At 33.2% G+C, this 11,565-nt stretch overlaps 1 protein-coding gene across 1 annotated transcript; it reads left to right on the top strand.

The window, feature by feature from the left end:
• Positions 1-6,752: 6,752 nt before the first annotated feature.
• Positions 6,753-10,632, top strand: LOC110725837 (NAC domain-containing protein 76-like). Its single transcript, XM_021905301.1, has 3 exons — positions 6,753-7,589; positions 8,861-9,135; positions 9,827-10,632. Exons 1-3 carry the CDS (start codon positions 7,412-7,414, stop codon positions 10,412-10,414), a joined length of 1,041 nt encoding a protein of 346 aa, XP_021760993.1. The 5' UTR covers positions 6,753-7,411; the 3' UTR covers positions 10,415-10,632.
• The last annotated feature ends 933 nt before the right edge of the window (positions 10,633-11,565 follow it).

Raw genomic sequence — 11,565 nt, 5'->3', positions numbered from 1 at the left:
TTCCAATGAGATCTTTTTTCATGCATATGACAATAATGTTAATCAAAATTACGCACATGAAATACTAAGAACGTTTCGAGTCTCATCCACTCATTCTAAATCATTGTCGAAACAAATTCAGGAATTAAAATAGAAATCGTCCCCAGTGGAGTCGCCAAAAACTGTGGGGAATATTTCAAGCGTTAATCCCCTAGATTGAACCCCACTGTGATCATACACTAAGGTACGGTGGCGTCAAAAGGGAAAAAAGATAGAGCAAAAGAGTCGCGAACAAGTTTTTTAGGAACTTGTAAACCGTTCACGAGGTGAAGGTTACACCCCTTAACGATCCAAGAGATCGTCAACTCCATAATGTCTTAAACCAAATAGGGTTCGGGGATGAAGGTACAAATCCAACCTAAAAGAGACTGAACCTGCCCTAATAATAGGCCTCTACTTTATTCAGATCGTATTCATGTGCGCTTTCTGACTAACATGCAATCAATAGGATTACCCCTAAACCTGTTTATCTATGTTGGTTGAATTTAATGCACAAATAAAACTATTATTGGCGATCACTTGAATTATAATCAAATTAACCCTAAAGAAGATTATTAATTATCTTAAATATTAGGAAGAACATAAAAGGCATCGTAACAATCATATTTAGTATTAAAGTTACCCTAGACATGATACTAGGAATATCATAATAACAACCTAAACATGATTTCTACATCATAACATCAATAAAAATCATTAAAATACTTACTTTGATGCCTCGTACCTCTTTCTAATAACAAAATACACGCGTTAGTAACTTCAAGGAAAATAATAAACAAAACAATTAAATTAAATAATGGAAATAGAGATTTGGGACCAAACCCTCAGAAATTAAACCTTTCACGTCTAGGGCGAAGGAAACTTCGAATATGGCAAGGTGTATCTAGATCTAATGAATGCAAAATTTTTTATTTGAGAGAAGGCTAGTTTAGAAAAATAGAGAGAGAGAGAGAGAGTAATCAAGAGAATCTTGATGAGAGTTGGTGAAAAAGAGAATAAGAATTGATGAGAATTGATGATAATCGGTTATTAAAAGCGGAGTTTTTAGCACGTTATTTATAGAGAAAATCAGCCAAAAAGATAAAATATTAAAACAGAGTTCTGGCGCAGATAAAATCTGATTAGCGCCAACGTCGGCTATTGGCGCCAGACGCCAACATTAGCGCCAGGCGCCAATGCTAGCGCTAGGCGCCAAGCGCTACAGCTGGCGTTTGGCGCTGATTCAGAAATTTACGCGTTTTCTTAAAAACAGATAGAAATTGCCGCACAGGAGGATAAAATCGTATTTTCCTAAAAAAATGTTCTTTGATTTTAATTAAAACTCTGAAAAGTCAACAAAAGTCAATTTATCAATGCTAATTGAATTAGGAATGAAAAGAACCTTCTAGAAGAATCTAGAAGACTAAAACCATTCCCAATTGCATTATGAATGATAAATCATATTAGGCCCTCCCCTAGATCATTGGCCCGCATATAAGGCTCAAACCAGGACTAGTTCAATAAATTAGCCATAACTTCCTCAATATTCATCGGAATTGGGCTTGTAATATATCGTTGGGAAGCTCTTGTCAAGCTTCATCCAACTACACTACTATTGGACCCATATCATGGACCAACCAAACTGGATTGGATGTTTTCGTAAATAAGTTTTCAAAAACAGAGAGAAGAGAAAAGAAATTAAAACTTTCCGCAACACTAAACTTTCCGCAACACTAAACTTTCCACATTTTCACTTCATTCGATTATGATTCAACGTGAAAGGTACTCATCATTGGGTTTGGTATTGGGGAGACACAAATGGGTGTCTACACTAACTAAAGCAAAGACTTGCTAAAGGATTCAACTAATTCATAGTATGACTATGACTACGACAAAAACTTTACATTAGTCATGTTGCAAAGATATATTAAAGACATTTTAGTGATTACTACCTTATGAGATTTGGTAGATGGATTTCAAAACACTTTCTTGAAATTGTTCATGAAAGAAGATTTGTATGTGATACAATCAGAGAATCCAATAATCCTAAGGATGCATAAAAGATTCATTAATGGATGGAAGTAAGCATCATGGAGTTGTTGCTCTTAATTTTGTGAGTTAATCAAATCGTTTGATGTTCTCATAAAATGAAGAAAAGGTCTTGTGTATACAAGATGTTTAGTGGGAGATATAAAGTCTTCTTAGTCTAGTATAAAGAGCAATTATTCATTGCTTGAATAGTCAAGTGGTGGGTAATGCATTTTGTATGAAAACCTTGAAGAAAAAGATGAGTACATTTGGGATTCAAGATCTATAGAGATAGTTTTTGAAGGATGTTTGAGTTTGGTTAAGAAGCTTATATTGATAAGATTCTTCTAAGGTTTAACATTATATTGAAAGGAGTTTCAATCCCATGTAACATGACACATTGCTTAATGATTCAATGCTTTGAGAAAGGTTGATGAAATTAAGGTTTTGAGTGATGATCCTTATGCAATTCGCAAAGGATGCATCATGCATGCCATGGACTATACTCGTCTATTTGATTCACGTGTTTTTAGAACAAGCGATGATAGATTTCAATTAAAATCCAATATAACGTTGGAATACAAATTAGAAATTCCAGAGTTCCTTGTGAAAGGGCGAAGGAAAATTCTTAGTGTATAGAGATGAAAATGATTATAAGATTTAGAAATTGCAAAATTCATGTTTATGAGAATGTCTCATGAACTCTACTTAGTAAACCCCTTCCATTTCCAAAGCATAAGAAACATGCTTATGAAACTGGATTGAGTCAAATGATGTAATTAGAAGTTGTATTTGTTTTTGGAGAAAAACAAGTTACATGTGTAATACATTCATTTGCAGAATTATGTTTAACAATTGATACAAAGTTTCAATCTTATTCAATCGTGGTTTCAAGATTAAATAAAATGTCCAAAATAATTATGAATTGATGGGCTTATCAGGTTGATGACCTGTTGAATGAAACCCTACAGGTGAACTAAATTCATACATTATTTAAGTTCCTAGTTCGGAATCATTAAAGTGGACATAAATGATTTCATAAATTGGACTAGCATGTAAGATTGATTGGATAGTGCAGTTTCATGGGCTATAGGAGCATAATGATGATGCTCGGTCAATCACATAGATATGCATGAATGATGCATGATTGAACTATAGACCTACTTTGAAGTTCAAGTATAGAACTTTCGGATATATTAGTGGATTCCTTTGACATGAGTGGAACACTGATTCCATTCAATGATTGATTTAGCTGTGGTACACTCAAACGTCCAGCCGTAACTGGGGATTATAAAGGGTATTTCCCGGTTGCTTCATGAGTTTAGTGGGAGCTTTGGTTGCCACAAGATTGGATTGAGTCTACCTATTAAATAGGAATGTGTCTTGGCCCCTTGAAGAGGGAGAATTCAGAAAATGCATGGCCGTGCTCAAATGCATTACATAGTAATCATTTGTTCTGTGAATCTAACTCAGTATTTCAAGAAAAGATTTGTAGACTAATATGATCACGACATGAGATGCAATCATATTATCAAATCGACACACATTGACTTAAGGAATTTGAATATTGCACACTTGTCTCAGACAAGTGGGAGATTGAAGGAGTTATGTCTTCGATAACTGCAATTACTAGATATATCGAGGATCACGATTATGGAGATAATTAGTTCATTCTATAGGGTCGTCAATGTTTGGTGCTAGATACGACAATTGATCTTTGGGCTAGCTATATGGCCCAAAGCCTTATAGAGTGGATCCTACAAGGTCACACATAAGATTATTGGGTTAAACAAGTTAGAGGCCCATTATTAGGCCTCATGAATTCATGACACACCATGTTGATAATTGGGCTTGGATAGTTAGAAGAGTTTAATGGTTTTTGGACTTGACATGGTTTTATTTCTAGATATGATCAATAAGTATAAACACAAGCAACTAAGTTTCCCAAAAAAACCCTAACTCTCTCTCTACTCGGCCCTCTCTTTCTCCTTCCTGTCCATACGGCCCTCCTCCTTGGGTGGTGCGTGTGGTGGCGCGTGGGTGGTGTTGTGGTGTGTTCGTGGCTCAAATCTACGTTGAAGGTTGATTAAAGTGTTCAGTCACAACTAACTAGCATTAGTGGAGGTTTAATCCGTGCTCGTGGACTAAGTAGAGGAATCACGCGTGGGGTTCTTTATCTCCCATTGTTCTTGCTCGATCGCATGTGGAATCACGCTTCAAAGGTACGATTATATGTTCTTTATGTGTTATGCATTAGATCTTGGGATTAGGTACTGTATGAATATGATTCATGTTTTTCCGCTACGTAGTACCTATAATTCCCTACAGTCAACACCTTATCTTGATGTCTTCAAAGATAATTCTTTAAAGAACTAAGTTCCTGTTAGGGAACTCTTCTTTTATCTTGTTTAACCTTTTTTTGGAATCTCTTCATGTCTTTTTAGATTAGGCTACTCTTCCACTTCTAAAGTCTACTTTACCTGTTCTAGTCACACACTTAGAAAAACCATTGTTAGTCAAAGTTTGCTTGAGTTTAAGTTCATCATTATCAAAGCCTTTTAAGCTTCAACAAACAATACTTTCATAATTTCACAGTACGTTTCAAAATTAAATTAAAGAAGCAAAAAGTGATTTTTTTTGGGGGGGGGGTGGGTGGGGGGTGTTTTCACAATTCTAAAAAAGGAAGAAGGGAAATTGTAAAATATGGGTTTGGGCTGCACCCGTCACCAAGAGAAAGAGAGAGAGAGAGCCCACTTCACAAGTCCAAGGAAGCTTCATCCCAAAATCATATATCAAAAAGAGGAGTAGCCCTTTGAACATCAATTGTTATATTATGAGCCAAGATTGCATCCATAAAATATAAAGAAAGATTGTTTACACTTTAATTGATGTTCAATTTCGTTCTAAAATTGATAGGATGAATTTTTATTCAAGCTTATAATTGTTTTTTCTTTTCATTTTTAATAATTTAAAATTAGTGTTTATTCCGGGCGATGCCCCAAATCTATACGTTAAATATTATATACTTCGAATAATAGTTTATTTGTATTATAATAATCTTAAATACGTACTTTTATTATTGATTTAGTTGAAGAAAATAATTTGTAAAAAAAAACTCATGTAGTACATTAACTACATTTACATTTTATTTGGATAAAGAAAGGGGAAGGAAAAGAAGGGGAGGGAAGAATGGTGAGTTTTCCTTCCAAATCTCTCCATTGTTGGAGCTATTAATTTTCTACAATTTAATCCTTCCATTTCTCTCCCCTTTAATTCCCTCCCTTCCTCATTTGCTATCCAAATGAAAGATACCCCATCTCTCCATTTCTCTTCCCTTCCTTTCCCTCCATTTCCTTCAATCCAAACACACCGTAAAGAAAAAATAAATAAACAAAAGTATTAGATAGCAAAGATGACATGACTTCTTATTGTCGTTGCCCTAGGATACTACTTCTATAGTTGTACACTTGCTAATTTTTAAGAGCATTTAATAGTGTGTATGAATTATGTATTTTCAATATTTGTAAAGAATAATATTATTTAGCGTGCAACATTAAAGCATAAATGATTATTAGCCTAAATGGCTAAACAATAACCTTTCTTCAAAGAAGTCTAAGAGTTCAAACCTTGTCATATATATATATATATATATATATATATATATATATATTTTCCAATATAGTTGAGGCAATGTGAAGTATTGTTGTGGATGACATGGCATAATAAGGAGTTGAGTGAGTGACGTGGCGTAGTGAGGGGGTCCACATGACGTAGAGACGTTTTTAGGAACGCCTTTTAATAGATTAAATTAGTATAGATGGTTCTTCTACCACTCACTTGTTAGTTGTTCATTAAGTGTTAACACTACGCATATTTTTGTATCCGTTTTGGTAAACCTATTATATCCTCAATGTATACTCAACCCATCAACCAATATACTAGACAATTTGATCAAACTACTAGCTATGAATCAAACCACTAGACAATTTAATCCGACCTTATACTAGACAATTTGATCAAACCACTAGCTATGAATCTTCACCTTCGACCAGCATAATAACCTAACCAAACCTAACCATTAATCATGTCCTTAATGTATACTCAACCCATCAACCCATATAACTTAATCCGATCTTACTAGACAATTTGATCAAACCACTAGCTATAAATCTTCACTGCCGACCCGCATAATGACCAAACCTAACCATTAATTTATTTATTTTTTCAAACTTGAAGAGGAAGATCATATATTCATATATATGGAGTAACAAGTAAAAATACCAAGAGAAACAGCATGTACAATTCCTTGGAAAACAGAAACCAACAAGTATACTATAGTATAAATATTACAGTAACACCCAAATGCCAATTCACTCTAGCTGTACCTGTATACATTTATTATCCACATATATTGCACGTCAACCCCGCCTAGTCACCTCTATTTTTATTTAATTGTTAAGGTAAAGGGAAGGATCTTGACTAAACCTCAACTCTCACATTTTCTTATAATAATCCAGTATTTGAGGACCATAAACTTTAAAAGTAAGGGATAAAGGTAAGAGATACCCTCACTGGTGGGGATCAAATCCTCAACTTTAAGGTTAGAAGGTGCAATCATTCCCACTAAACCATCAAGCTTAGTATGGTGTCTAGCTTGGTCGTCTCTAATTAGTGACAGATTAATTAAATCATATCCGATTAAGGCCTTAATTTCTCAAGCTGGTAATCTTCCTAATTTCTAATCCTTAATTCAATGACATTAATGAGGCGAAATTCAGGCCTAAGGTCTGCTATTCAACGGACAGAATCCCTAGTCAGATTACCGCTCCCCCGTGCACCGTTATACGTACGCTTTCATATACCTCCACATGAGAATCAGATTCCCTTTCCTTTCTTTTTTTATTGTTTGTTTTCTTCTATTCCCTTTCTTTATTATTTGTTTTCTTCTATTCCTTTTTTTATCATTATATTTCTTCTATTCCTTTGACTATTATATCCCCCAGCTTTCCTTTATTTCTGTTCCCTTTTCCTTGGTTTTAGTTCCCATATTTCTTCTTAATTACAATCTAATTAATCTTTCTTTCTATTCTATTCAATTCCCTATCTTTTACTTCATCTCATTCTTATCATTATCACATTAGCTTCTCTCTAACCAAAGGGTAAGGTGTTTATATTTTTCCTCCACCTATTATTAGTTTATCTTCTTCTATGATTTATTTCTTTGGTGTTTTTGATTGATTTTCAAGTAACGTAACGTGTTGTTATGTCGTGCATGTTATGACCCGTTTCTTGTTCCTACTTTTCAGTGATTTTCTTTTTAGGTTAGTTGAGTATATTGAACTACTAGACGAACAAAGTTATTACAATGATGCCTGGAAATGGTGGTAATGGCCAAATCTCCGTTCCTCCAGGGTTTCGCTTTCATCCAACTGATGAAGAACTACTATACTATTATTTGAAGAAAAAGGTTTCTTATGAAGCTATTGATCTTGATGTTATTAGAGAAGTTGACCTTAACAAGCTTGAACCATGGGATCTGAAAGGTTTGTTATAATGCTTAACATACATATCACATATATATCTTCTTTTTCATTTTTATTTGCTTATAAGTACAAAAATCTTTACTTATAGTGTGGTCTTAGGTCTTTCCTTTAGGATATATATCTTGGATAATACGAAGTATAAACTTATGTAGAGATATATATTATAGGGTTAATAATCTTACAATAGATCGAATAGTAAGACTTAAGATTTGAGCTTGAAGCTCATCATCATTTTTGTTGTTGCATGATATAGTAGAGTGCTTATCAAATTCCAAAAATTAAAATGAAAAAAGACTTAAAATTTTTAAGCTATTGAATTTTTTTTTTAGGGCTTATAAACTTATAATTGATCTAATAATAATAAGAGTTGATTAAGATTTGAGCATGAAATAACTCATCATCTTTGTTAGTATTTGCATGGTATATACTCTAATCTTATACATAATTTTATGTTTTCCCTTTTTATTTATTCATCTACATCACATAATATGATAATAGCAACATGATAAAGGACGAACTAGGGTCCTAACTCCTAGATACTTTGGATCCGATACTACCAACCTTTATTAATTTATTTTTAATTCTTTGCACAAGTTCATACGGAGTTAGCTAGTTCATATAAAGAAAAAATGAAACTCAATAATATTTTGGAGGTGATGATCCCAAACCATAGGTTTCATCAACCCGCTAAATAAGACTTTTAGATGCACTCATTGACATCCGCTAATACAATATTTTTTAATCATGTTTAACTTTGCATGGGCATCTCGAGGGCTTCTTAATCATATAGTAGTATTTTTGTAAAAGTCGTACTTAGAAAGTGATTTTAAATTTCATTAAAAAAAAGTGTTTCTTAAGTTCTTATGCTCTTGTTTTCTTCATCTAAATAATATAGATTTGTAGTGCTACATGGTTTGAATTGAATTTTTGTTATACAATGAGTTTTTATGTTAAAAAGGTATAGAAATGACAAATAAGTTGTTTCCATTAAATCATATGTGGACCATTCAATATTAACAAATTACTACTGGACAAATTTATTATAAAAAAACGACAAATATTATAATTTCATATTTTTTTTGAGGAAAAATTTAATTTCATACTGATTTAGGCTGAATGAATTTCATGCAAGTTATTCACTTTTTGGATAGCAAGCAATATGTTATGTGATTATTTTCTAGATAAGTTTTTCTAGAATGTTAGAAATCTTTATATTTTTGGCAACATCTACAAAGTGATGCTAATACCATGCATGCAATGTTGTTATACAGATAGATGCAGGATAGGTTCAGGACCTCAAAATGAATGGTACTTCTTTAGCCACAAGGACAAGAAGTATCCAACCGGTACACGAACAAACCGTGCCACGGCAGCCGGATTTTGGAAAGCCACCGGGAGAGACAAGGCAATCTACCTTGGCAACAATGCAAAGCGAATCGGCATGAGGAAAACCTTAGTCTTCTACACCGGACGTGCTCCTCATGGTCACAAGACGGATTGGATCATGCATGAATACCGACTCAACGATGAAGATCCTCAACTTCAGGTAGGTTTAAATTTATTAATTAAAAGCTTTTATCCATAAAAATTGGTATAGTTTAAAGCAAGATTACAGCTAGCCTTTTTGAGCTTATCAATAATTGAGGTTTTCTTTTAACTTTTTAAGGCTTGGAGTAAGGATTAATCATATTATTGTACGTTAGAACTTGTTTGTACTAGCATAGATGAATAATTTTTGACGTTTATGTAAAGTCATAAAACAAATCAAAGAGACCTTCCTTGTTCCATTAACCTAGAAAATTTTCTTAATGTAATCTTCATAGATTTCTTATCTATGTGTTCACTTAATTAAGCTTAAATTAAATTTATTTGTACTCGTATTTCGTTGTGTCCATACACCAAAAATGAAATTGTTTTCAACTAGATATAGATCCATGATTTAGGGGTTGTTATTATGCACATATATGTAACCAGGTACACCAAAGGCGACATTCTAAGATGTATATGTCCCCCTTAGAGTGGCAGATCCAAGAATTAAATTTAAGTTATTTATAAGTGTCATTTTTATAATAGTTTATATAAGAAAAAGAGGTAGTTGATACGTCTCGTTGAAAGTCAATGAAAAAAAAGATATATTAATAAGTGTTTCTCTATAGTTCGTTTAACCTTTATAGATATACAAGTAGATAATCTATGCTTGCAACTAATTTGGTGTGGTTTTTCTTTCATTGTTTTAGCAAGAAGATGGATGGGTGGTGTGCCGAGTCTTCAAGAAGAAGAACCATGGAAGAGGTTTACACTCTGAACTACAACATGAAGACGATTACGATAATCCTAACCCTACAAATAATCACCCCACCTCAAGCCACATGATAAAGCCAAGCACCAACCCTACTACTTCTACAATCCTATTCCCACCAAGGCAACATGGTTACAACGTCCAACCCTTAATGTTTCCTAATAACTACTATAACCCTGATTACACTTTCGATGGCGCTATGCACCTCCCACAATTGGCTAGCTCCGACACCTTATCAGCCGCCGGTGGTAGCACTCTCTTTACTACCATGGATAATATACTGAGACTAAGCACCTCCGCCGGAGGGCTAATAAACACACAACAATTGTTAGCTAATGGCGGCGAGTGGGGGTTCTTGGATAAGCTTCTTGCCAATTACCAGAGCTTGGACCAGCATCAACAACAACAACAGCAACAACAAGATCCATCACATAACAAGATTGTAGCCGGCGCCATAGCAAACCATGATATCCTAGGAATGAGCTCAACTAGTGCTCTTCAACATCAACAACATAAGTTTTGTTAAGGGTTTTTATAGATTGTAACCTTGAAACAAAGGGCAAGGGTTTATAGACTTTAATGCAATCAGTCTGTATTTATTCATTTGCTTCATTCTACAATAGTCTAATAAACTTCTTTAATTTAGGAATTCATAGTTTATAGATATTGTTTGCTATGTCTTTTTACTCGCTATGGTTTTTGATAATTGTTCCATCTTTACTTTTAAGGCCAAACATTACATATTTTGATGACCATAAATTATCACTAAATATACACATCTTTCATCATTTTTTATTATAATTGACGTGTTTTGACTTTTAATACTGTACTATTTACCAGCTTTACTTTATTAACTAGTGTTTGTAATTTTAAATTATGATAAAACATACTTATGTGAGATTTTGTCATATTCATCTTAGCGTATAATTCTAAAATTCAGCTGAAATTAATTTTACTTAATGATAATTAAATATATTAGGAAAATGCTATACATGACATAGCCCTTAGGGCTACCTATAAGCATTAAATTAAATTTACACTTGAAAATCGTAAAAAGGTAAAAAAAAACATCAAAATATAAACACTAATTACACTTATTTACGCGTGTTTTTGTCATGAATTCCTAATTTTATATAATTTTCAAGAGTGTAATGCTTATATTTAGCCCTTAGGGCTACATGTAACATTACCCAATATATTAATAGCTGAACTTATGCATTGACAAACTTGTCTTAATAAAAATTTCAAACTATAAAGAACATACGAATGAAGTATGTAAGATAGTTTTATAAGAAATTTAATAATTTTGTAACCAAGTTGCTATCATGCTATGCTTTGATTAAGACCATTGAATTTTTAGCATTTAATCAACACCATGCATTGGATGATGATACATACACACATAGCACATATTATTGTTGGATCAATCAAACACGATTCTTAATGAAATGAGTAAATAATTTCTTTGATTAGATCAAATCAAACCCACTTCAAAGTTTGATTAGCTACCTTCATAAGACCGATCAATGATTGATTATTGGCTTATAAAAAAATACTCGTTTATCCTTGATTGAAGTTAAACTTGTTGCTCAAAATTTACGTTTCCTTCTTTATGAAAATTTACAGGCAGGTACGCGTATTATTAACAAATAAAATGTACGTAGCATGGTAAACGGA

Source organism: Chenopodium quinoa, unplaced genomic scaffold (genome assembly GCF_001683475.1).
Source record: "Chenopodium quinoa cultivar QQ74 unplaced genomic scaffold, ASM168347v1, whole genome shotgun sequence".
NCBI lineage: Eukaryota > Viridiplantae > Streptophyta > Magnoliopsida > Caryophyllales > Amaranthaceae > Chenopodium > Chenopodium quinoa.
This window is presented reverse-complemented; position numbering and strand designations above follow the sequence as displayed.

Coding starts and splice junctions, on each gene's coding strand:
- LOC110725837 (XM_021905301.1), top strand. CDS start 7,412: ATGATGCCTGGAAATGGTGGTAATGGCCAAATCTCCGTTCCTCCAGGG. Junction 7,590..8,860: donor TGAACCATGGGATCTGAAAG/GTTTGTTATAAT, acceptor GTTGTTATACAG/ATAGATGCAGGATAGGTTCA. Junction 9,136..9,826: donor ATGAAGATCCTCAACTTCAG/GTAGGTTTAAAT, acceptor TCATTGTTTTAG/CAAGAAGATGGATGGGTGGT.